Source organism: Sparus aurata, chromosome 20, assembly GCF_900880675.1.
Source record: "Sparus aurata chromosome 20, fSpaAur1.1, whole genome shotgun sequence".
In the NCBI taxonomy this organism is placed as follows: Eukaryota; Metazoa; Chordata; class Actinopteri; order Spariformes; family Sparidae; genus Sparus; species Sparus aurata.
Window position 1 is genome coordinate 14,953,309 of NC_044206.1, and position 27,964 is coordinate 14,981,272.

General features: G+C 41.7%; 1 protein-coding gene across 1 annotated transcript in view; it reads left to right on the plus strand.

Annotated features, from left to right (window-relative positions):
* The window catches only part of LOC115571271 (protocadherin-15-like), a 214,123-nt gene that overhangs the window by 75,916 nt on the left and 110,243 nt on the right, over positions 1-27,964 (plus strand). The window contains 9 exon segments of the mRNA XM_030400563.1: positions 4,825-4,933; positions 6,766-6,878; positions 9,082-9,288; positions 12,817-12,951; positions 15,848-15,997; positions 16,119-16,210; positions 17,351-17,452; positions 26,468-26,600; positions 27,648-27,727. Coding sequence (XP_030256423.1) covers positions 4,825-4,933; positions 6,766-6,878; positions 9,082-9,288; positions 12,817-12,951; positions 15,848-15,997; positions 16,119-16,210; positions 17,351-17,452; positions 26,468-26,600; positions 27,648-27,727 — 1,121 coding nt within the window.

Consider the following 27,964-nt stretch of genomic DNA (forward strand, 5'->3'; position numbering starts at 1 on the left):
CAGAACAGTCATTTTGGAACAGACAAACATTGGAAAAACAGTTTATTCATATTCATAATAACATATTTATTTTTCCCCTGCAGCTTTCTACAAGCTCTGTAGAGGTAGAGGTATTATACCTTGAATGTACTGGTCAACACATGTGCTGCCCACGTACAGTAGTGGCCTCATTGAAATGAATTAGAAGGTATCCACAGTCAGTGAACTGAAAAGCTTAACGAAACAATTTCAGGTCATTAAATAAAGTGTGCATTAATGCCGGATGGCATTCAAAGCAGCTGTCTCTCTAGGGCCTTGTTTGATTGATTAAGGCTAGACTTTGAAGCCATCTAATATGAGTACTCTGATATTTTCTGCTGGATGGATGGATGGATGGATGGATGGATGGATGGATAGATGGATGGGGGTGTGATGAGAGAGGTGGAAACACAATACGAGCGTAAAGGACAGCGCGAGGAGCTGTTGCGGGGCTGTAAGAAAGATGAGGTGAATTGAGGAGAGGAGCGAACGAAGAGGAGAGCCGAGGCACCATAATAGTTTGAGTCCTAATCAGACTGATGGGATATGACAACCTCGGAGCCTCAGAGCCAACATAACTATTCTCCCTCTCTGTGTGTCTTTCTCCCTCACTTAACGCTCTCGCACACCAAGATGCTGGTCATTTGTGCCGAGGACTGTGCTGTCGGGCCACGTTTGCACATCCACTTCAAAAAGCGATGCTGCCTCTGCAACTCAGAAATGTACCACTGTTAGGGAAGCACAGATTATTGAACAGTACAGTAAACAACTTCCCCAGGACCTGACTGATCCTTTAGCCCGGCGTTGCGTCAGACGGGCAATCGGTTGGCTACGAGTTGCATAAAGAAGAACAGAGCATAGCAGACTAAATCAATATACTTTGTGCTGTAACTTCATTTTAAAGCTGCTCTTCAACAAGGGATTACAACTTTGCAGTGCACTGCACTGTAGAAATGGCCATCTGTTACTTTTATATGCGATGGGGGAGCTCTGTGTCTTTGTTGCACCACGGAGAACATGGCTTAGCGGTTGACACAAAGTCTCAACTGACCACTAGGGGCCCTCAGGGGGTTTTCCCCTCCTTTTATTGATCTGCTCACTGCTCTCAGGATCAGCCACCTGCCTGCACAGCTGCTGCTCATTAGTTCCCCCGTATATAGACGAGGCAGGTTTCCCACACACACGTCTGCCAGGTGGTGTTGCCTTGTTATTGTAGAGGCTGAGTCATTCATGTCGACTTGATACCTGTTGCTCGCATTCCGCCTGCTGATTCTGCAGCGTTTGCTCTCCTGATTCTGCCTGACTGCATCTTTTCTGACAGTAAGCCTCGAAAGCCCAGTGAGTTAAAGAGGCTTTTTTTGCATTACCTGCCCAGCTTGTTGTGTCTGCTTAGGGCTCCACCAGTCTGGGCCCGTATAATTAACTGAGTTCACCTTTTCCAGGCTCTCCTCGAGTAATCGTGTTACACGAAACTTAAGGTTGGTAATAGTGGACAACTGAGCTCACTCAGGTTACTCACTTGCTCTGTTAGAGCCCAGTTTGAGCCTTCGAGCAGGAAACAATGAGCAGTGCCAGATCAAGAACAGTTTTTTTTTTTTTTTTTGGTCTGTAAATTCAGCTGGAGCTGTAATGATTAGTCATTTTCTGAAGCTAAAATAAAATGTAAAAATACACCACTGTTTGCTGCTTATCTGATGTTGCCTTTTTGTTGTCTATGGTAGGAACCTTTGCTACTGTATCTTTTGGAAATTGATTGTTGGTTTGTCATTGGCCGATTGGCAAAACAAATTTGGGCTTTGGTTTTTTTCTATTATTTCATTATTGACAATTAAAATATTTAGTTTGAAGGGAGCCAGCTGAGGTGGTTCAGGAATCCTGTTAGGATGCCTCCTGGGCGCCACCCCTCGGAGGTTTTTACCCTGCAAGACCAATTGGGAGGAGACCCCGGGGGGGAACCAGAACCTGCTGGAGGGATTATATATCATCTGGCCTGGAAACGCCTCAGGACCCCCCAGGAGGACCTAGAGACTGTTGCTGGGGAGAGAAATGTCTGGAAGATGATGGATGGATGGATGGATGAAAAACAATCTACCGGAATTTAATAAGAAGAGCCAGTGCTCAGTGATTTAAAGCCAGCTTTGGAAGAAAGAGTGTGATGCAGAGCTAGAATTTCTGGAGGAACAAACACCCAGAGTTGCATCAGGTCTTGCTCTGTTTCTGAGCATTTAACCAACAGCAGGAGAGCTAGAAGATGACTTGTTGACTTGCAGGAAGTGGATTTATTTTCACTCGTATTTATCAAGGTGGTGGCAGATCTAGTAATTTCGACATTTTAATGCAGGAAAGGTGCATATTACACCTGTATTTACACTCAAACAGTCAAAATGTTACATCAAAATCTTGGTGTCTTTTCTATGCGGTATTTTTATTGTTGTTCAGTATTTCACAGTTGTTTTTGGCAATGTAAATCCCTGTTTCTCATGCTGATAAAGCCTGTTGAATAACTCGCACAGCCGAAGCTTGCAGACATAAACTCGAGTCTTGACTGTGTAAACAAACGATGCAAAACATTGTCTGAGTTTGATTAAAGTCTGACGCCAGCTTTGCGACTGAAGTGCTGTCTGTACTGTACGTCCACTTTCAAAAGCCAGACACTATTCAAAGTAAATTGCCGTGCCTGTATTATTTTTTTTCAGAGAGGCAGAGGCGTTTTGTGCTGAACAAAGGTCCAAGTGTAAACTCTGAAGTGCTGGTGCGAAGGACGGAGGTCAGACTCTTTATGCAGCGGATGATCAGGGCATTCAAAGGATCAAATTAGCCTCTTTGAGGATAAGATTAAATGTATTACAGCTGAGCTCGTTGCATAACGTTGACTTTTTACTGGCCGGCTCGCCCAGTGTTGTCGACCTGTAGTATCAGTACTTCTCAGTGGCCGGGCTCTCTTTCTTTTCTTCTTTGCTGCATTTACATCTCTCTCTGCTCCCTGTTTACCCTCACCTGGCAGATTCATCTCCCCTCCATATATTTACACCCTCTTTTACTCCACTTCATTACTCGCCATAACTCCCTCTCCGCCGGCGTCTCCCTCCTCTCCTCTTCCTTGCTCAGTGACAGGCAACAGGAGCTATAGCTCTATGATGGCCAGTAGATTTTAAGTGCCGCATGACAGGTGTGGTGGTAAAGCATTGTATCATAGCAGGTGTACGGGCGTATATGTGTGTGAGTTACATTCACGCATGTTTGGGAATACGCGCGGCCTTGTTTGTGCGCTTGGCTTGACAGTTTACAGCTTTAGTGATTGTGGTTTTTATCCTGTAGGTATGTAATATTTATCCCATTGGGGGGTTCTTCATATCGCCAACACCTCAGCATTTTACACCGACATAAGTCAACGTAATAGCCCGGCCACACCTGCAGATTCATAAAGTGTGTGTGTGTGCAGATTGGATGGACTTCTGAAGAGACAATAATCATGCACAATAGCAGTATTTCCTACTCGTTGTTTTGTGTCATTCTGTCAATTCTTTTTAAAACATATACAGTATACATGACTTTGAGGGTGTGCATGTGCACACAAGATCTACATGGGATTCAAAGCACACCACACTGTTTTTGCCAACAATTGATTTTCCTATTCTGCAGCCTTCTGTTTAATTCTCGCTGGCTTTGCCTGGCGTGCTCATAGCCTGTTGTTTCATAAGTAAAGAGCAAAAAATAAGGCTTGTATTTTACCAGAGAACAATGCAGTGGGACAGACAGCCAAGAAATAATGCCTCGAATACCTCTTTTTATTATTTTTAACTCCTGCTTCAAGGCGGATCTTATTTTCTAGGTGCTGTATCGTAGGCAGCTGAACTTGTTTCAGTTTCGTGAAGACGTTTTCACCTCTCATCCAAGAGGCTTCTTCAGTTCTCACTAACTGGAGGGGAGCTGCAGGTTTTTAAACTCTGTGTGGGAGTGTCCTTACAGAGTTGTTAAGGACACGTGTGAGCTCTCAGAATTACCACGACCTGGATGACTGAAAACCTTCCTCACATGCATCTGCTTTTGTTGCAAATGTTTGCAGGCTGAAAACTTAGTTTAAAGATTTAAAGCGATGTGCTGTGAAGATGCAAGTTAAAGCTGTACTTTCAAAATGAAACTACAGAACACTACTGTGTCTTTTCATATGTGGTGCAACATTGACTGTGGTGCGAGCTCTCAAGACTGAAGTGTTCGCTATGTTTGGCCCTATTCACACGGGACTAGCATTATCCGGGGACCTCATGGGATTTATCTCCTGTATATGATGTCAAGGCTAACATCAACTTTCAGAAGTGAAGCATTTCTTCAGCACCCACATAAACACACATTTTCAGCTTATTAAGACAAAATAAAAGATGCTTTGTGGCTGTATTTGAATGTGACAACTGTTTGCTGCTTCTAACCTTCTGTCATCACTTTTAAACAACCACGCAAAGCTGTTGACTGCTGTTCAACAAGTTGCGAGCCACTGGCAAGTTTCTTACTCTTGCAGTTCTCTGAAAACAGGAAACAAGCCGCTTAAAAAGAATTACAACGCCGAAAAATGACACGCACAAACTCATTTTGTCATGTAACCTCTGTGTTTGGTGACATATGTCGCGTAATATGCGGTACAGACGTGGCAAACACAGACTTGCACAGGATTGAGATCACAGACGATCAGCACAGTTAAGACAAAGTACTAGAGTACCACAAGTATTACTAGTCCCGTGCGAATAGGTTTTTTGTAGGTAATATAGTTGTGATCCTCGGCTCTAATGCTCTGCCTGTTTGTGTTTCCAGAATAAGGTGAGTCCCCTCAATGTGACTCCACCAATTCAAGCTGTGGACCAGGACAGAAACATACAGCCCCCCTCTGACAGGCCTGGGATTCTCTACAGCATCCTCATAGGTAGGTTTACTTATTTTAAAAAAAAAATGTTTTGTGGTAATGCTTCTTGGAACTAGCATAGGGCAGTCTGACTTTAGTCCACAGATTTAGACAATTGTAAGTGGTGTTGCAAATCAATCCACTTAGATCTTGATATGGCCGCCAAAAGGTTGGGGCAGGGCATTAACGGATAGACGGTCAAAATCAGCTGGTTGGCAGAGTTTTAATTTTTTTATTTTTCATCTTGTTTTCATTATTTATGTACTGAAAATGAATGGTACCAAATGTTAAACACCAAATAGAAGCATAACATGCTTCTGGAACTCACTAGGGGGGCCATGAACTGAAATTATCAGCACAATGTAAAGAAATAACAGAGTTGACTTTATGTCAAAGGAGTCTATGTACTGTGTTGGAGAGATATCTACTGAAGTTAGCATGCCAATCAGTTAGCCCCTGCCCCTGCTGTCTCATCATGCCACTATGTACCTCAAAAGCCCACAGCGTGATGGTACAATCCTTCGTATTTTCAGTTGTGAGATGTTTGCCATGTAAGCTTTGTTGGTATAATAGATCTTATTTAGCAACAGCAAAGATCATGGTGAGCAGCAGTTAGCGGTTACTCTAGTGAGACTCTGCCTCCTATTTCTTAGAGCCACTTTGACAGTTGGCCAATTCTTGCCTATCTCATCTTTTTTTTTTTTTTTTTTTTTTTATCCGAATAGGTCCCATACAAGGAAAATATAATTTAACCGACGATTGACATCCAACAACAAACTTTAATTTAGAGTGACACCAGCACATCTGTTCATGGAGGCCTTCACGTAGTCAAATCTCGTCAAATGCAGATTCCTGGTCTCAGGGTTCCTCTAATTGATCATGTTTTTAAAGCAGGCTCTTAAATGTTTAGGTGCACAATTAACTCAGCGGGGTAGTAATGTATGTAAAGTAGTTGTTAACAGGATGCTAAAAGCCGGTTTGCAAAGGGATAAGATGCTTAAAAATTGCCAAGATGGCATTGTCTACCCATTAATGCTTCAAGTACCTCGAGTTGAAAGTGGTTGCTTTCTAACAGTTACAGTTCACCATCGCCTCGAGACATATTGACATTGACTTTTTATTCCCAGAGGATTTGCATAGTCCGTAAAAAAAAAAAAAAAAAAAAAAAATGCACTGGCATGACTTGACACAGCCTTGATTACATTTCCCAGGATCCCGCTGTGAAACTAAAACTCTGTCTGAGTGAGGATTAAGAGAGGGCACAAAATCTGTTGCAACAATTTGAACATGGGGAAAAAAAAAGAAAAGAATTAAGGGCAGTTCAGGGTCAGTCGAGAAAGAAAAACAATATCCTACCAGTGGTTGGTTAATTGCCCTGGAGTCTGGACAGCAATGTTATTTTAAAGAACAGCTGCTAAGTTCCCAAAGTTGGTCTTTGAGATACAGGCTGTGATTCTCTGATGCAAGGACATGCCTTTAAGGAGAATATAGGCACTCGCACAAAACATCAATAACCGTGGGGGGGGGGGGGATCACGCTGTTTGGTGTACATGTGCCTCCTCTCACTTGATTTCCCCGCTGAGCAATGCAGCAATCCAAAGCATCATATATGTATGTTTGTGCGTCCCCACCTGTGGAGAACAGAGATGAGAAAACTGGGAGCATTAGCCATGCCTCTCGTCCGCTCCTTTTCTACTCCCCCTCCCCCCCCCACCAGGCGCCCACCAGATAACTTTATTATTGATTCCAAAGCCAATTGCCGATCCCTCCCTCACTCACCTGTTTTTTTGGATATTTTGTATGCTCTGTTCTTACCGTTTGCATCTTTTTGCCTTCCCCTCTCTCACACTCAGGCAAACCAGAGACCTACGCGGAATACTTCAGCCTGAACAGAACCACAGCAGAGCTCCTGCTTCTAAAGCCCGTCGATAGAGAGCTCCACCGCCGATTTGATCTGGTTATCAAGGTGGGAAACACAGCGCTGCAAACAGAGGGAAAAGGTTTAACTTGATTTTCCTCCCAGGGTGTTATGGAAACAGTAACCCCCCACCCCCCGTCTTCAATGTGCACTGCTTCTTTTCTTTTTTTTTTTTCAGCCATTAACCCCCAATGATCCATCAAGCTGTTGATCAGTAAACCTGACGCTTAAATAAAGACTAAACGTTGCTCCCTAACGCATTTATTTGGTGCTTCCTGGTTTCCCAAACCCGAACACATTAAATGCCGGTTAATTGTAAAGCATTTGAGCTCTCCCATGCTGTGCAAAGGTGTTTTTTGTCTCAATTAGGGCCGGTAATGAAATTGCACCACCAAGCATACTACATCAGATTCTACTCTGCTGAAATCGGAGATGTAATATTTCTTCCATAGGCTGTTTTGAAGTCGTTAAGTGTGTGGTAAATGGGCAGTGCATTAGGTGTACATCTGGGATGGTAAACTAATGAACGGTTGCGAGGAGGAGGAATAGAGGCGCAGTGGCACGAAGGAAAAGATGTGGATGATAGCGATCGCAAATAAGCTGCCAGCGCACAGGCAATCTAGCAGTTGGATAGGTGTAAGTGAATGGGTTTTAGATTGGGAAAAGACGTGAGGCGAAGACGGTGTGAGGTGAAATTGAGTAACTGCATAGTCAAATCCAACAACACAGACATGAAACGTATGGCTATTGTTCAGCGTGACTCACAGGTACTGCAGGTATCATTACCTTAGATGCCCATTGTGAATAAGAGTCCATAAAACCACTTTGAAATCATAGAAATGACACTCCACAACTTGCTCGAGAATCATCACATTTTTACGATTTCTTCACTATCAACAGTCCACTGATGGCTGGCTGTACCATCCATGTGTACACTGCAGACAGGAACTTCTAATAGCGAATTCGGTGTATTTTTAACTCAGGCTGCCGTCAGCTTTCACTTTGATTATCAATTAATCTGCTGATTATTTCCACACATAGTCTAATAATGGCTTAGTATTAAACGTAAATGTCATCACAACTTCTTGGAGCACAAAATTGTGGCACTATGTAGCTTTGGAGAAGAAATTCAGACTCAGAATTGTAATATTTACAATAATAATGAGGTGAAAACACAGAAATATTTATTTTTCCAATAACTGAATAAACAAGCAGTTCTCTGAGAAAAATAAGATCCCCAAAACCACTGTTTGAAGCTAGAAAGGTAGCAGGGTCTGCCACATATAAACAAAGTGAAACAGTATGAAATTGTGTTGTCCTTTTAAGCTCAGTTTGTTTAGTCAGTTTATTCAGCTATGGAAACAAAGAGAGTCTGTTTATTTAATTTGATTAAAAATCTTCCCCAGAATCACATAGTGCACCTTTTTAATGCTGCCAGTTTGGTAAAATGCAAAAGAAAAACAGACTATCAAAAAACAGGGCTCAAGCAAGAATACCATTACTGACCTGTAGCTGACACTACAGCAGCCAATTTGATGAGCTTTTACAGAGCCAAAACATTTTCAACTTGGCTCAGTTCTTTTCACAAAAAGAAGAGCAGGTGGCAAACTCAGAGATCCACTTTAAATTACAAGGACGTTGCTCAATTTAGGATTTGAATTGCAGGAGAAACCAGCAAGTTCACAGAACGACGGTAGGTAATTGCAGCTGTTATCGTTACTTTGGTGTTTGTGGTGAAGCATTGACACACATACAAAAGGATAAAAACCAGCGACTAGCGCAGGTAATGTTAAAACCAGCTCCACCTCCCCCTGGAGTAATGAATTCAGCCTGAGATGCAGATCTGCTTTGCATTTAAGCTACACTGGGCACAGTCCCCTTTTTTTTATTCCGTCAGCCTAATCTACCCAAAATAAACAACCCCAAGTTTGCAGTTTTCTCTGTAATAAAATTAGTCTTGAGGGAAATTGTTTCTGCTTCAAAAGGTGACAGATGGATAAAAAGTGACTCACCCGTGATTAATGACTCGACCTCACCAGAACATTCCACTTCATTTAAATCCGACTTTGAGCACGAGAAAGCGCAGATGGTTTTGTTTGCCGCTACAAAGTAAACGTGCATCAATCGGTATAATGGCGTTTGTCGGATCTCAATTGACTGCTATGTAATCACACATTAAGCACCACTTCTGCAGCAAGAGCGGCGGTCGGAGAAGAGAAGGTGAAGCATTACTTTCTCTCTCTTCCTTCAGGCGGAGCAGGACAACGGTCACCCCTTGCCGGCTTTTGCCAACCTCCAAATAGAAGTTCTGGATGAAAATAACCAGGCACCCTACTTCCTGGAGACCAGTTACCATGGCTACGTCAGTGAGGCATCACCGGTGGGGACCACGATATCGTCCAGTGCCAGCCTTTCTGCTCCACTGGCCATCGTAGCCTTGGATAACGATGTGGAGGAGGTGAGGATACACAGCTGACACTGACTGAAAGCAGTAAAAGCTGACTCATGTTCCGACGAAAGTCTAATTGTAGCATTTGAAAGTCAGAATCATGCTTTTGTGAATACAGAGACAATGCAGAAGAGCCCGAACAAATTGAATTGTAGTGACAGGTGACGGATTTCTTCACATTCTGATAACGCAAGATTTTGTGTATTATATTGTAGCCCTGTGCTACAGGAGTCACTTACTGTATATGATTCTATTTCCTTTATAGCTGACAGACAAAGAGGTGCCTGTAGGTATCTGCTGAGCTTGTTCCTCATCTTTTTTCCTCCTCTGCTGAGTCCTCTAAACCTTCAGTTGGCTTTATCTTTGACTGGGTAAAAACCAAAACCCTGTTAAAGGGGTCTCAAATATGCGCAAACATGCAAACATTTGCAGAAACAAACCTACTATGAAATCCATTATTCACACTTTTGCTCTGTTTTGGTGTTTGGAAAGTTGAAAAGTTAAAATAAAGTTTCAACCCTCCAAATGTTTTAGATGTTGAGTAACACATTCACTACAGCCAATTAAACACCGCTTCAGAAATCCAAAGGTCGGGCCCGCCGTGCTGCTTTACAAATATGAAAGTTGGCATCAAAAAGCTAATACTGTGCTACTTCGCTTCAGCATAGATCCGCATGTCCTCTACAAACAGACACCTAGAAAGGGACTAGTTGTGGATATTGATTGCCTTTTAAAGTAGCCAATAGAGCTGAATGTGTGCCCCAATAGGGAGCTAGTGGGCAACCGACTCTGCCCGGACCGGCAGCTCCCAGTGAACCGCTCACTCAGCTGCCACATTAAGCAGCACCCAGGTCAGCAACAAAGCTACCAGTATGCGTCCATCAGGAAACTCTATAAATCCCCTGGTCCTGTAACTCAACTGGCCTCTGCCATTCTCCGAGACTGCGCCTGGAGGCTGCTGGTTAGCAGTAATTAGTAGTAAATTTAGCAACAAGTAAAGCTATCTGTTGAGGCAGAGCAGCCAGAGGACTGCAGAAGGTAAACTGAAACCAGAGGATAAAGTTATAAAGTTGTGTTTTTGTATGAATCTGTGAGGCCCAACAGCCATAAACACTCTATGTTTGCAGGATGAGTCACCAACACGTTTTTGCGTTGTCCAGAAAATCAGTCTCTATATTACCATTTTATACTGGCGCTTTTGACTTGGCAACTTTAAATAATGATTTGACAATGGCTGTTTGTGTTTTTCTATGCTGTGCTGGTACAGCCATATATTTTGGATTGACAGAAAAGACGCCCTTTTTGAACACATCTTTTAAATGAAAGTCTCGAGTGTGTCAGCAAACCAATTCCTGCCCTCAAATGTACAGAAATTGCCATGTAAACACAACCGGCAGGAGGGACCGTACACCGAAATGAAGTTTTGAGCCGCTGAAGCGTCCATTTCAGCCCCTTTCTTTTTGTTCTACTTAATCTCTGCTTTGTGCCTCGCTTGCAGTGTGTGTGAAGTGGCCTATCTAATTCCCCTGTAAATCTGGATAGTAAAACCATTTCGCTTCTTAAATTGCCTCTCAGTGATAATGTAAGAATTTACAGTGCTGCAATGTTGTTATCGCAGATGTGTTTCCCAAGAGCTTAGTTTGTTTAAGATGTAGCATAGGCGTTTTGACAAAAACAAGCTTTGCCTCATTGCTTTCTAAAAGACCCCACAGCAGGGAATGGGCTTAGTGGGGGATAACGTGTGTGTTTCTGTGTGTTTTCAAGACTGTGTGTGTGTGTGTGTGTGTGTGTGTGTGTGTGTGTGGTGATTGATATATGTTGAGTTATCTTAAATATTGCTAACCCTGGTCTTTCCTCCAGCAATAAGTACCAACAATGATGATTAGTTCTAATTGCCTCTATGTGCCGTCCATCACTTTTATTTATGTGTGTGCATACAACTGTGAGAGTGTGTCCCTAACTCTGTGTGTGTGTGTGTGTTTATTTATGACTCAATATCCACACTGGCTACATCGACAATATTATCAGCCCCCCTACCCTGCTGAGCCAGCCTTATCTGGAATGAGAGCTCACACACACACACACACTCACACACACAGTCCAGCATACACACACACAGAGAGGGAGAGGAGGTGACTGTGTGTAATGTCAGGGGAGGACTTGGTTGAGGATTGCCTCTCCATCACACAGTATGGCGACACACGTGCACACACACACGCACGCAGCTCTCTTCTGAGAATTTTGATGTCAAGAAAAACCTCAGAGGGGATTTTTTTTCCACGCACCCCACTCCTGTCAAAGCACTTCTTTGCTCTCAGCTGTTTTGCATGCGGAAGCGTTTTCATTTGTTGCGTTTCTCCACTCATTTGTGCCAGTTTTTTTCTTTAATTTGTAATATGTCATCATTTGTAACCTTCCAAATATATACAGATGGAGAGGGAGAAAAAGAAACCGTTATAGCGATGTGTGTGTATAAATGATCTAAATGTATTCCTTGAAAGAAGGGGTCGTTAACGTTTTTCAGAAGAGACAGAGCAGGGAACCTCTTTCCCCACACACTAATCAGCCACAACAACCATGTAATAAATATTTTGCAAATTAAAGTGGGCCTGCAAGGTTGTGTAGCTGAATGGCATGTGTTTTTAATAATATGTAGTTAGCCAGGCATTGATGACCCCAGGTCCTCATGTATTTCGTCGCTGCTTTGCACACAGACGCACGACGTTACCCTTTAGTGTCTGTGAGCGCCTGTCAGAAAGCCTGATGGGACACGGCGAAATGTCTGTTAGACGTCCTGGGAATGATCGCTCCCTGAGTTGGCCTCACTAATTTGCTGTTACGTACTGAACAGTGATTTAACATAATGTTAAGTTGGCTAATTTAAGGGTTGCACAAGGAATCATAGGTAGATTGTTATCAATACTGTGTAAGTTAAATGTTTTTTAATGGGTCAATCATTCGTTACACACATCGAAAAATCTCAATGGATAACTTCCTCTACAGGAAAAGTTTGGCAGAGTGTTGGAGATGTCGGCCGTAGAGATGTCTACTCCATCTTGAATGTAATGCAATAGATGGCACACTGCCTGTGGTGCTCAAAGTGCCAAAATTACATCTGAAAAGCTCAACAACCATCTCTCTTCTGGAAATTATTGATCAGTTACTCAAGACAATCCACAGACCTTCTTGTGAGCAGTTTAACATAGTAACTATTGTCTTTCTACCGAACTGCATCCGCCTCCCATATCACATATCGACAGAAACTTGCATCTATTAATGGATGAGAGGCTAGCCAACAACAACGTTCACCAATTTGTTCTAGTTATTATATTTGAAAAATGGCATACCTTTTCGGGTAGTTGTCTCCTAAACTCTGTGAGAGGTAAGAGGGAAAAACATGTGTTTCGGATTTTGGGATCAACTTTTCCTTTACTTGAACCTACTTAGCAGCTCAGAGGTGCAAACGTGTACCCACATACTTTCAGCAAATATCTCTGTTGTCATGTCTCGTCTAACATCTGTCTTTCTCTCCAACAGACCAGGGATCCTCAGCTCCAGTTATCCCTGGACGGCCATATTCATGTTTTCTCCATGTCTGCATCTGGAATCAGAAGATATGTCACACTGGTGCAGCCACTGGACAGAGAGACACAGGACTCCTACACATTCACGGTACTCTAAAGCCTCTGCATTTTTCCGTGTCGTCGTGTACAATATTTGTGCCTGCGAGAGAGATAAACGTCTGAATGCATTCGAATAACTTAACCTTAAATCGGAGAGAGACCTTTTAAAAAACTGCCGCGGCGGTCGTTGGGGGAGGAAAAAAAAATAAGCTCGTACAGAGAGAGAGAGAGAGAGGAGGTGAAGAAGGGGAGCTAAGTGGGAGGAGAGGTGCGAAAAATGAAGTAAGAGGTGCGAGTGGGAGAAGAATACAAAGAGGTAAAAAGGAGGTAGATGGGCAGGAAAGAGGAGGAATTGGAGGCAGTTGCACCGGAGAGTGAGAGGAGATAAGACTGGGAAATAAGAGAGCAGGGGGTTACACAGAAAGGAAACAATGGATGGTGTGGGGGAGGAGAAACATGTTAGAAAATAGCACTTCTAGGCATTTCTGAAGCATGACTAGCAGGGTTCATTCTGATCACCCTCTCTCTGGTGCCCACATGTTAGAAACAAGCTGTGGAAGTCTCCCAATGGTGGATAGAGTGTCCTCTGGGTCGACCTACCACTGATGCCCCACCCCATACAGCTTGGTGCCCTTATTTTTTTCACCCCTGCCCCTCAACCATCTCGAGTCTGCCACTGGCCCTTTCCAAGTTTTCCTAAATGTTCAGAACTTTTCCCCATCGTTGCTATCACAACTTGCTTCGGTCACCGCGCGGCACGTCGTCTACCGCTCTGTTCCACCTCATTAAATGACAGACATGCAAATACAGAAGTAAATAAATACATTTCAGACTTTGAGGAAAACAGAATTCCCGTTTCTAATTAGAAGTTTTGCGGCTACACATTTTGCTAAATCTGCCACGCGGTTTTTTTTTTTTTTTTTTTCCTGTCACGCTGATGTTAATCACCATGGAAAGCCGTGCTGATGAATATTAGTTAATGCCGGAGATTCGTGCAGGTTCCCGCCAGAGGGGCCAAATTAGTCTGCATTGTTTTTTCGCAGAATTAAAAGCAAATTCCAAATCATTAAACGTAACAGATCTTTTTTCGTGTTGCGCTTGTAATTGTGTTTCTTCGTTCTATAAAAGCCTCTGAAACTCGGGACCTCAATCCTGTTTACTCCGGTTTTCAGATCCTCCCTATTTTTGAGGTCCCAAGGTTTGCATTGTCGCAGGGCTTTCATGAGTGCTTGGCTACTTTTCAAGATTCAAGCCGGCGCACACACAGCTCCTCCATTACCCAGTGCAGAAATAGATAGAAAAAACAAACAAAGAACGAGACTTCCTCTGGTCCCCTTTCTCCTAGTCTCCCTGCTTTTCTTTTATTGTTCCTCTCCCCTCTTATTCTTTATTTGATTTCAGGGCAGTGTAATTGAGGAGCTTCGTTTATTGGTGGTGCACAGACAGAGAAAGCTGTAGGTTGCCAAGCGCAGAGCATCTCTCTCTGTGAACGCCTAACCATATGATGTACAAGCATCGTTATTTCACATAGCAGTCGGTTTATCTGTCAAGTTCAGCCTGTCGGCCCGGTGCGTGCATGCATGTGTGTACGCTGCAGCAGCACATTGTTTGAGTCCACGCGCCCTTTTGTGCGCATGCAGCTATCTGGAAGTCGAAGGCGGAAGAAGCAGGAAGGTCTGGCGCATTGATTGAAAAGGCAGAGGTGTATGGTAATCATCATGAAAGCTTTGCTGGAGAAATTAAACCCGAGGAGGGGGGAGAGAGAGAGAGCGCGCTGCGAGACGTGGAAGATGATTTTCATTTAAAGGAGAGTCAATCAGCTTCTTGGCAGATGAGCCCGTGGAGAAGATTGGTATCAGTGAAGAAGCTTCTGTCGCTTCTGTTGATGTACACTCTGATATGGATGATTTTTTTTTTTTTTCCCTAAAGGGGGAAAAAAAAGGGAGAAATAAATCTTTTTAGTATATTAGGTAGTATAAATTGCCTTCATGGAAGAGTGGAGTCGCTGGAGGAGGAGAGAAGTTGTGAGTTTAAAGCGGCGCAGTCTGCTTAACCAACATTTAAGTGGAAAATTTCATTTGGTTTTACATGCGAGTGAACACTTAAACGCTTGTGCTGATTTAAAGGGAGAGGAGACCGTGAGTTAACATGAGGCACCATCATAACTCAAATGTAAGATACAAGATGCAGTTTCCTTTTTTCGAATACAGTTCTTAAGCTGATTTGGCAGCTAACGGTCTCTGCATACTTTTTAATGCAGAAATTGTCGAGTGGCACAGATGATGATGATATGATGATGGATGAAATCTGCTTAAAGAAATCGCTCAACATTTCTTTGAGTGCGGACTTTGATCTTTTTTAACTTTACAGGCACAACGTTTACAGGCACAAGAGCTTATATCAAACACTGAAGGAAAGCGTAGGTGTCTTTTAATGGCAGAAGATCTGGATACCAGTGACTGTGACACTGCCTTTAATGGTGGATCGGGTCCAGTCCAAGCTAACCCAACCGCCTGCTTGCTCTACTTCTACATTAAGCAGAGTGATATGGATCTTCTTACGGAACGCTTGGAAAGGAAGGGATTTTCGGCCTATTACCAAATATGTAATTACTTTGAAGAAACTATAGAGTACTACTCAACAAAGAATGTGTTTCAGAAGGTTACATCTATTGTCAGGTAATGTTGTCAGTGAATTTAAATATAGAGTAGATGCAGAACGGGTATACATGTAGAGGAAAATAAAAAGCAACAAGAACAACTCCACCTCAAAGTAAAGAAGGAAACAAACAGACACTATTGAGATGTCAAGGAGATCCTGAATACACAGTCCGCCCACCGTCTAAAGGAAGCTTTTTGTGGCTTGGCTGAGAACATTTTGTTGTTGTCAGAAAAATACAGCATAAATCATTGTGTATCTTCTCTCTGTGTGTCTCTGTCTTTCAGCTCCTAGCATCCGACGGCGTCCAGGAGAGCATTCCGGTTAGCGTGACCGTTACGGTGCTGGACGCTAACGACAACACTCCTACTTTTGCAAACGTCTCTTACAACATTAATCTTTTTACTGATATGGCGCCTGGAGAAACTGTGTTACAGGTACGCGCTGTCAAAAACAATGGCACATTTCTTAAGATGTGTAGTATTTAGACTCAAAGTACAAATTGCGTTTATGTTTTTTATAATACAATGGTGTTTTTGTGTGTTTTTCTCCCCCTAGCTGTCAGCAGTTGACTACGATGCAGGTCCCAACGGTCAGGTCACATATCGGATCTTAGCTGGTGACCAGGGACATTTTCTTATCAGCAACAGGTAAATATATCACTGGCAGTCTGTTGTTATTATTTAGATTTTGATTTGAAGTGAGGACATGTTGGGAAGTACGCTTTCTTTTTGCAGAATGTTGGTTGGGAAGACACCCCTTTCATGTCTTTAATGCTAAACATGAAGCTAATATCAGTTAGCTTAGCAAAAGCACAGAGGAAACGGTTAGCCACCGACCAGGGCCACTAAAGGCTTGGTTTAAGAGAAGGTTTTAGCCAGTTTCTTTTTAGATATTGGTCAATGCCGTTTTCACATGGGCATGACACAACAAATCCACAATGGTAAAGATTCCTCTGGCATGGTTTGAGTTCTTAGTACTGTTGCTGTTCTCCACTCACAAAATGCAGTGTGACGTACATCCACTTTACACCCTTTTGCTACTGGGGCTGCATTGTACGTCTGTTATCTCTCTGCTTTTTCATCCATAACTTAAATAAAATACTTAACTTTTCACAGTTCACTTTCTTTGTTATTTATTTTTATATATATATAAGTTTACCATAACGTTTTTTTTTTTCCCTGTAGTTCAAGTTTTTAGATCGACGTTAACACGCTAACGTTAGGCTGCTATGGCCCATTTTCACAGCTGATGCTTGGAAGAGCTGCCAATATTGAAAGATATATACTAGTGATATACACCATGTAAAAGTGAGCAGTAAAGCTAGTAAAAACTTACATTATATAAACACCATAAACAAAAGCTATTAAGAATATATACAAAACAATATGTAAAAAGTCACGTATTTTAACTAAGTAATGGATGAAGTAGGAGTTAGAAAACTTGAAATTAGTTGGCACCAAAAGTAAAATGACACACAGTTCATAGAGCAGTTATACGTCACACTACATTATTCAAGTGGGGAAATAATGATGGTATCAAAAGTAACTTGTAGAGGATTTGAAAGCACCCAAAACTCTGTCTCCCAGCTTTAAAACTATGATGATGATCAGTAATTGCTGTCGACATAAAAGGTCACTGTGGTTCCGTGGAAGATTTTCCGAAGAAGCGTAGTGTTGAAAATTGTAATATTATAGACATAAACATGCTACACCCACCACTTTCATATGAGTCATTTGAATAAAAGTGTTCATAGTCATTTAACAGCATTGAATGATCCGTCTTCACAGCACCGGGGTCATCACCGTGGCACCAGGTGTTGAGCTCACTGTTGGGCGGAGCTACGCTTTAACCGTAGAAGCCATAGACAACGGGCCTGTACCTCATAGGCGGTAAGGATTTCTCTCTGTCTGCTCATCAGGTTTGTTTTTTTTTTAGGTTTTCCCTCATGTCTGTCTGGAGCCTCGAAAAGGTCATCAACTTACCCGAGCTTTCACATCAGCACTTTCCATCGCTCCCTCCGTGTTTATCTTTCCTCGACTTTCTCTCCGTCCTTTCCACCCTTTTTCCGGTGTGCCAATTTCACTTTTTAGAAATATATGATTTAAAGGTTTGTATTGGCTAATGGCAGGAAAGAAGTCTAAGAGATTCAAAATTGTTACTATAAGTGTAAGGCAGAAATGAGAAAAAGAAAGAGTAATGCAGAATCAAAAGGCAATGAAAGGGCTCCTCACCAGTTATCATCTTGCTGAGAATTGGAGAGGAAATTATACTGTTTGCAGTTCAAGGAAGGGGCAGTCTCAGCAAATGCAAGCACGCACACGGCAGTCTAGAATAAATGCAAGACGGTAAAAGAAACTAGAGGTAATGCACTCCAAAAGGATGAGGACTGACTCAATAAGGTGACTTTTTTTTTTTCCATTTTTGTTCTCCCCTGTCTCCTGTTTTCCATCTCCTGCATTTCATCTCTCTGTCGCTGATTCAATCAATAAGGAGCCATAACTTTCACTACCTCACAAACTCAAGCTGCCTATTCATCAACATGGGGGTTATTTCATGGTAAATGCAACAGCTCCTTATATTTTGTAAACACTATGCGTATTGATTAGACAGCTCAAGTCTGGCAGGCAGCAGTTGACTTGTGAAATTTCGTTTTAGTTTTAGCGATTACTGTGCAATAACTGAGAGCAGAAGCGAATACAGCTATCGAATGGTTCACTCTCTAGAACACGGTCAATCTACATTTGCTCCACTGATTGATTTAGCGACTGCACAGGCAAAGAGTTTGATTTCTTTTAGTGCCGGAGTGCCCAAACTTTTTCTCTTGGAGGTCCAAAACTAAACTTAAAAGGTGATCATGGGGGGCGCCGTTTAGCTCAGTTGGTAGAGTGTGCATCCCATGTGCCGAGGCTCTGCAGTGGACCTGGGTTCGACTCCCGGCCCAGGTCCCTTTGCTGCGTGTCACTCCCCCTCTCTCTCTCCCTGTTTCCTGTCATATCTTCAGCTGTACTATCAATAAAGCCATAAAAGGCCCAAAAAATACTTGGGGGGGAGAAAAAAAAAAAGAAAAGGTGATCATGGTCAGTATGGTTTGCCTCTAATGACTGACAAAGATGCATTTTGGGTAATGAAGGCACCAGTTTTGAAAAGCAGTCCACTCCTTCAGCACTGTGGGACTCACTATGGACAGTTTAACAAGACAAAGATCAAAGTCGATACAGCAATACCAGAAACATTACCTTATTTTACACAATGCATTCTTTTTCCTTTTTCAAAACCTGGCATCTACATTACCCACAATGCAATTTAGCCGCTGAGCAAAGCACACCGGGCTCAGATTCTGAAAAATTAAACACACTTTTACCTTTTTTTAATAGCCCTTAAAACCACGTAAACACTGACTCCTGTTAAAATCTTTAAATATTTTAGTTATTATTGTTTCGTCCCGGTCAAATCAAACATATATGGCAGACCATGTAGCGTTGTCTTGTTTTTACCACATTTCAACTTGACTCAAAACACATCATAAAACAGGGAATCAGTTCATGGAACATGACAAGCGCTATTGCAGGTTTGAGAAAGGAGGGAAAACATGCATCAAAAGGCTTTTTGATGTATGTTGTCCCGTTTTCCTTTTCCTTCCTTCCTTTTTTTTAGTTTCTTCTTCCATATCGTCTTATATAGAAACACGGTGAGGAGTCTCTTTAAACAACATGTGAGAAATTGGCATCAATAAAAGTGTGAAGCCATACATTCTGAGCTGCTACTATGCCTGTTGTTTTCCTGATACTCACATCACACTCGGGTGTAGTTCTTTGTGTTTTGCACTTATCTCAACAAAAGGGATAAAAATTCTCTCTGCACTGTGTCCTTGTGGAAAGGACAAGAAGCATAGAACAAAAGCAACACTTGGGTACCGACACTCAGGACTGTTTGATGAAGATTTTTTTTACTTTGAAGACGAAGGAAAAGGTGCAGTGCAATACTGAGGTGCTGATCACTCTGAGGTTGGTTAGGCTTGTTGTTATTGATGTGTTTCTATCCAAACACACTTGAGGAAGTCACTGAATAGTTTAATGATTAATCTGAGCTGTCAGGGAACAACCGTGGAGATTTCTGTTCATCAGTCTCCTGATGAAAAAAACCCCCTTTAATCAAACCACCTTGCAGCTGTTTTAGTTTTAGAATATAGGAAAACAATATGAACGTGTTTTCAACAGCGACACACAAAGCAGCCCCTAAAGAACCTGTGCTGACGTAGTTAGATTGATTAAAAGAGTCCTCCTTTGTGCACTGTTGGACTAATGATGGATGATTAATATAGAAAAACTTTGTATTTTAATGCGATGCATGCTTCTTCCTCATCAAAACCACTTCACCACATCGTGCTAGTAGCGGGTACAGTAGCCTTGAGCCACTTCAAGCAGAGATGAGGAGTTGGTAGCAGCTCAATTCTTTCTTCACCACCAGATTTTTTTTTTACATGTTTAGACTCGTCGCCTTCAGTTTTAACCATGACTTGAGCAGATTTTTTTGGTTGCTCTGCTTTTTGGTTGAGCCTCAAAAGGCTTTACACACCTTTTTTTCCACATACACAGTAGTCCTCAACAAAACCTGTGAACAGACTTTGATGGGTAAAATTGCTAAATCTTCTTTGAAAAGTGTTGTGACTGCTTTTAAAAGCTGTATGTTGAACACACTTTAAAAACTACAGCCGATGGGTCAGTCATCCATATTTCGTTTATTGATTTTGAAAAGTGGTATAGAAGTACAGCAAAACAAACATAGAAACAATAGCTTCACAGGAAAATGACAACGTTGAAGATGGACAAGAGAGAAAAACAAAAAGAAACAATGGCAGTGACACAGTCGTGTATTTTTTTGTCCTAAAAGCACAGTGAAGAAACAACACTTCTGAATCCACTTGAATTGTTTTGCTATATGTTTTGAGAAATGTAACAATTTTGTCTTAAAAATATATAAAAAGTTTGCACATTATAGCATTGTTGTTAGCGATGTGGTGGATGTGGGAGGGAAAAAAAAGGATTAACTGCACTTGTGTGAATTTACTAGCTTTGTCGGAGCTGAACAGCAAGCCAAGACCCCCAACCGACTGCATTCACCCTGATTAAACAGATTAATTTGATTGAACTGCCACCAGTGAAGGCCAACTAGTTCGCAGGGTGCCGAACACACCACAAAAAGCTAGGGGGGTGGTCGGCCACAGATGCTCAGTAATGGTAAAATGTTGCCCGGCGGCTGACTGTGAGCTTGATGTGCTCTGGTGCTTTTAAAATTTAATTAAAATTATGTTTCATTTGGATACATTTGCTTGTTTTGAAGGCGTTTGTCAATAGCAGAAACTAGTAAAAATGAGGAAATGTCATAATCGCAGTCGTTTAACATTGAGTATCTACAGTTACTGAGTGCAATCCATTAGTTAGTTCTTTACAAGCTACTTGATCCAAATACTGTTGTTGTGCTGGAAGTGTTACTTTCTGTCAGCGGACACCATTTTGAAACTAGCAACTGTTGCCCTCTGCTAAAAGAGCAGAGAGGTACTGAGGCAGTCTAGGTAGAAACAAGTCCCATGTTGAGATTGACAAGTCCCAAGTCACATAACAGGTCCCATGTGAGGTCCAAAATCAAGACCAAGTCCAGACCAACATGTCCAAGGTCAAGTGTGAAGCCAAAACCAATAAGACCTGAATCAATTCCAAAGTTAAGTCCCAAGACAAGACCATCAAGTCCCAAGTGAGGTCTGGGGTAAAGTCACATTGTTTGGACTGTTGTGGAAAATCCAACCCGAGTGCTTCACAATGAAATCCACAGTGCAGCAGCATTAAACAACTTCACAACTCGTCCACAGGCTTGTATAGTCAACCGAGAGAGAGAGAGAGAGAGAGGGTGAAGGTCCAATTTTTCACCTCACGTTACAGTCTGCCCACGTATGACCAATAAGAAAATGATTAATACCTGTGAATTGCTTCATATTGTTACATAGAGCTCCTTTAAGTGAATCTGTGCGTTTTTGCCAATCTCAGCATGTCGACTCATTATGTAGAGCCTGTCTCTGGTAAAGTAGAGCAGGAAAAGGATGAGGTGGTTGAAACACAGTTCAGTAGAGAAAGCACGGAATTTTAATTGGTTTAGATTTAGCCGATACCAATCGATTTGAAATATGCCAGGATCAGCCACAATACCCTTCAGCTTGGGACATATCCACTGAAAATTAATGATTAAACGCTCTAAAACCCCTTTCAGCATCTCAGGCACTCAAAAAAAAAAGTTCGACGAAACAACACAAATTAAATTTTCTCGGCTGTGCTCGAATGTATTCAAACTGAATCCATCTACTGCGTTTTAATAAATCAATCCAGTTTCATAAAACACATAATAAGTTTAGAACAAAGCGTTATCACAGCTCACTTCTATCTGTATCAAAACGTTTTTATTTGTCACGACGGCAGTGCATCGCTCCCTCCCTCCAACAATGTTTGTCAGTCATCATAAAAGCTAGAATCATCTCCCCGCTTTGGTGCCGGCTCCAGCTACGTGGCTGCCAAATCAATACAGAATGTGAACCACTGCAGATTGAGGTTGTTCCAGTGATTGGCTGACAGATTGTCCCCAAATTTCCCCAGACCCCCTGTTTATCTCTGCTGAAAACATAACCCGCATAACAAATCAATATCTATCTCTGCTCCCCGATTTATTAAAACCATGGGTCAGGACCCAACACGAGCGGCGCGTCCCCCCGTCGCTGGTGGGCACCAACAAGATGTGAGTGACAGCCATTTTTTTTTTTAATGCTGCTGGATCTCAGCCTGTAATACATCTCCCTGTAAAGGGGGGCTGGAACCCATTGAAGAACCCTAGAGAAACTCAGATTAAAAGTGCTTCTCCATGGCCTAGATAGATGCATCGCGGAATACTGAAAACAGTTTATGCTCGCGGGTCTCATTTATACTTTCATCAAACTGTAGGGGTAAGAGAGAAAAGGGGGGCACCACCAGAGAGAACAGATGAGACAGGATAAGATGTTGGATAAATAGCTAAATAGGGATGAAGATAAAGAGATAATTTGCACTGTACCCTGAGAGGCATTAAGTAGAATGCGGAGGTGGTGGTTTTGCATATCGTAAGCAGTGGCAAGTCACTTTCAAAATGTAATGTGTCACTCAATACACATTAATAATCACGTTATTTGCTTTTGCTGCTTTTGTCTAATTCTGTTAAAGGAACGCTTAAAGGACTTCTTTTCTTCCACGCACTCACGTCACAGCTGTGTTGTAACAGAAAAGGAAACTAAATGGTTGAATGAGCAGCCAGTCTGCAGTATTATCTATTATTGCGTAATAATATTATCTTTAGGACTATATACAGCTGGTTCATCATTATCCGTGATGATTACCTGCTGCAGCACTTCAAGTGGATCCACAGACCTCCACCTCTTAACAAAACCAGGTGGCTTAAAGTAACTATTTTGGTCGCCACATTCACATATGGAGATGGTCCAACTTCCCATGAGAGGTAGGCTTTTGGTTGTGACCGAAAAAGGCTGGAAATCTCCCCCTAGGTGTCATTTGGAAGTATCTGGTGGTGTCGATCGAACAGCAGTAGACATTTGGCAGTCGTGTTGGCTTGTAACAACTGTGTTCTCTTTCATTTCTCACCAAATTTACATCCGGTAATGTGCTACTGAATGACGTGCTGGCGCCGAGCACTAGTGACTTGAATCCTCCTTGCGTTCAAGTCTACGCCTAAGGTAAAACGCAGTCGTAAACATCATATCAAATATGTTAAAGTGAGCCTTTTAATTAAATTTCCCTTTCAATGGATGTAGCAGATAAACACTCCAGCTGTCCACTGACAACAGCACTCCCAGCCTAATGAACAGTAAAGTACGCTGAAAAGAAAATACACTTGAAGCATAAAAACATGCTTTGGGTCACTCAAAAACATGAAAGGTTACTCAACTGTTGCAGAGAACTGTGTTGATATAAAAAAAATAATAATAATCAAAAGCATGTTTGTCAGAATCCCAGGAGACAAACAACTTAAACCAAACTCAAAGAACATTTACCGTAGACCATCCCGACTCACCTTTTGGTACAGTAATACTCAGAGCAGCAATTTGATGCTCAGTCCAGAGAAATCTGAACGGGGCGCAGTCAAGCGAAGTGCATTCAGCGACAAACCCATTCACCTAAACACTCATCTAACCCAATAATGATTTGCTGGACCACAAATAGCTCTAAATAACTGGAGAGGAGGAAGGTATTTGTGTGTGCAGCAAGGCCGAGGCGTGACTCTAATGCAAAGAGGACAGAAGACGCTCAAGACCAAGCAACTTTTTATTCTTTCTCCCTTTAAGAATTCAGTGCTGCACATGTGTTGGTAAGAAGAATTGTATGTAACACTGTCTGTGCAGTGGATTGTGCGCATTAAATAATAAAGAAGAGTTTAAAAGAAATTGCCTCCATTGGTACTCAGAGAGCTTTAGGAATTGAAACAGGGAAGGAGAACTGGGTAAACCACTGAATAATCTCCAGCCCCTCCATCGGTTTTTCATCAATAATGCCATCAGAATTGTTTTAATAAAACACTGGGCTTACACTCTTGTCTGGCGGCTTACGTTTTCCCAAGCCTTTATCCATTTATTTATTTGTTGTTGTGAACTTAAAGAGATTTTTGCGGGCTATTGTTTAGACCCGAGGTTCTTAGGCTTTCTTTTTTTTTCAGTCGATGATCCAGTTTGAGTGGAGCTAATCTCTCCGTTCTCTCTCCCGCTGAAACTCGCCAAGTAGGAACACAAAGTAAATCCCCGTGGGTTTTTCTTACCCTGGAATTCCGGGTTAGTAAAAACCCAACATCACTCATGTCATGTGGGAGCAAAACCGACTTTTATTCAACTTGAATTTAACAGAATGTGATATTGGACTTATACTTCCAAGTTAAATCATTAATTATTCAACATTTTAGAAAGATTGACAGGATACTCTTTCATCCTGATAATTGCTGTCTGCAGTCAATGCAAACTCGTGCATATATACTGCCCAAGAGAGATCCCAAAACTTAATGCCGAGATGCTAAATATAATATATGTGGTTAAGATTTCTGGAGGATTTCAGTTTGGTGCCAGATCATGTAGTTGCCTGTTGCTACTTCTAGGGTAGAGAATCCGCAGACGAGATTAAACCCGACATGAATAAAAACTTTAAAAACATTTCCTCGGCTGTGAACATTTCTGCCCGTGTCCCATCAGATAGATTTTCATCAGCAGCAGTGGTTGTTTTTTATGGTTGATTCATACCGATTCAGAAAACTCACCAGAGTTCTGTGCTTCTTTCTTATTTTCCCTTCTCCTCTCTGCTCATGAAATAAAATACATCCCCCCCTCACCCATCCAGCATCAAAATGTCTAAAGACGGGCAAAACCTTTGCAATGTACTTTGTTGAGTTGTGAAATTACATCATCCCAAATGTTTCCAACATGTTCAAACCACGAGAAATCCATGATTTTATTTGAGGATACATTTGATTTGGAGAGAGAGAGATTTTCTTGGAGAGAGTCAGAGTGAGGACGGTAGTAAAGGTTGAGTCAGCGACTCCCATAATCCAGGTCTTTTCGTTTTGTTTCGAATGAGGGGTGGAAATGACATACAGCGCATTTAGAGATGTTTGTGGAAAAGCTGGCAAGATGTTTTCTTTAAGATTTGAGTTGAATCCTAACAGGTCGGAGGTTAAATCTTCTCAGTTGACTGTCTTTTGTTTTAGTCCTTTCCTTTTAATCGCTGCAAACATGTAGGTTCTTCCTTCACTTCATTGGTTGCACCTTCCCTTTCCCATATTTTTCCTGTTTCTACCTTGAGAAACCTTGTTCCCAAAAAGTAACCCCGTGTCAATGAAGTTGAGATTTCTCCCAGTGCAGAGTTTTTATATTGAAGTCCCGGCCCTCTTGCATCTTGGTCTCCCAATCTTCCAATTATGTAAGCAAGTCAGTTTGCCAGAGGGATGAAAACTGTAGATCTATAAACTAAACTTGATAATTTACGGAAAAGGGAAAAACTGTCAGACGGAAGCAAGCTGTTCACAGAATAGGGCTCCGTCAACTGTAGGTCATTGTGGTGACTCGCTGTTTTTGGAATAAGCGTTGTGTTGATTTAAAACATGGCAGTTTAAAGCAGCTTATTGAAACTACAAAGCTGTTTATCAGAGGGGGGGGAGGTAAACGGGGTGTAATTGAGACTTCATTTTTACAAAGTGAGATTTTATTATCTATTCGCCAGATACTAATCCAAATGCATTTTCACTTGCTGTCATCACCTTTTAAAAATTAGAAACTCAATGTGATTATTTTTCTTCCCCTCAATTTGCATTTAAGCCCGTTTCATCCTCTCCTATAAAAACCCTTGTTTATGTTATTCCCCGTAAAGATACAACAAAGGGCACAGCAGGCTAAATGATGGTATAAATAAATTAATAGAACAGTGTGTTTTCTCTCAGTAAAACAACACTGTAGTCGCTATATGAATGAAGCGACAGCAGGGTATGTCAAACGTGACGCCCTGCACAAAGGCGGCGGTCTGCTCGCCTCACACTGTTGTTGACTCCACGTTCTTATCGATTAGTTAAACACAGCATGAAGCGCCAGGAAACAAACACAGGCCAACCACTCTTACCTTAAATAATAGAGCGCTCACCCTCCCTGACACTGCTTTCTTTCTCTACCCGCTATCCTCATAGCTGCCCTCCAGCTCTACACTACCTGTCATCCTTCCCTTTCACTCCTACTATTCCTCTTTTTATCTGTGTCTCTGTTAGAGGCTCTTTCTTTCTGTCTTTGTGCTCTCTACGCCCGTCCTATCTGCCTCACCACATTCTCTCCTCTCTTTCTCCTGCAGGTCATCCATTACTACGGTCTATATCGAAGTTTTGCCCCCAAACAACCAGAGCCCTCCCCGTTTCCCCCGGCAACAGTACAACCTGGAGATCAGCGAAGCAATGAGGACTGGAGCCACCCTGCTGAATCTGCAGGTACATACATACAACAGCAGAGTAAACCAGTGGTTTAAACCTTTTTTTGTCAGATGTCAACTGTTGCTTGTAGCTAGTATAACACATTTATCCATTTCTGTTAACTATTCAACCATTTACCCATCACTTTTAAGTAGATATTTCAGGTGTTTGTCCATTACTTTAAGCTAACTATTTTAATGGCGTGTCCATGTCTTTTAGCTAACTATTTTAATAGCGTGTTCATTTCTTTTAGCTAATAATTTTAATAGTGTGTCTTTCTTTCAGCTAACTATTTCAATAGCGTGTCCATTTCTTTCAGCTAATCATTTCAATAGCATGTCCATTTCTTTTAGCTAACTATTTTAATAGCGTGTCCATTTCTTTTAGCTAACTATTTTATTAGCACGTCCATTTCTTTTAGCCAACTATATCAATAGCGTGTCCATTACTCTAAGCTAACCATTTTAATAGCTTGTCCATTACTTTTAGCTTACTATTTCAACCATTTACCTTTTTACTTTTAGCTAACTTCGAGCTTTGACATTACTTTTGGCTTATTCCATAACTTTTTTTATTCACTGTTCACCATTACCTTATAGCTTACGTTATATCGGCTGCTTATCCTTTACTTGTAACTATTTTAACATTTTATCTATTACTTTGAGCTACCTAGGGTAAAGCAGCTGTTGAGTTATTTATCTGCTGCTTAACTATATTACTATGTTTATCCAATATTTTTAGCTTGCAATTTTTAACTGACTAAAGAAACTGTAAATGCATTACAGTAAGCTAACTGTTTAAACTGTAAATACTTGCTTAAGAGGTTTCATGCACGGTTAATTGTAGCCATAGTAATTTGGCACCACAGCTGACTCAATATGTAGCTTTTTCTCATGAATCCAATTGCAATTCAAAATGTTTTCCCATAACTGAGCTGCTCAATCTTTCTGCATACCCACTATCAACGATGAAAGTTCCCCTGGTTAGACATCACTGCTCTATTACAAGGTTAAACTTTGCTGATGGAAAATTAAGATTTGTGTGTGTTTCTGTTTACTACTCAAGGCGGTGGATCGTGAGAGGGACCCCATCACCTACAACATCCACAGTGGAGACCGTGATGGATATTTTGCACTACAGCAGAAGTATGCACATACACCCAAACACACTGAAGTTAATATTTTCAGAAGTTAAACTTTTTGTCAATGTGTGAATATCTGTTGAAATTGTGTTTCTGCTATCTGAGTATGTGTGTATGAAGTCCAATCTGTGTGCGCGCAGCCTAAATTATATCATTTCAAGGCGCGGGTTATGCCAAGGGCTGCACATAAACACACCCATACTCTCTCCTACATACTCATACTCACCAGACTCTGAGGGCT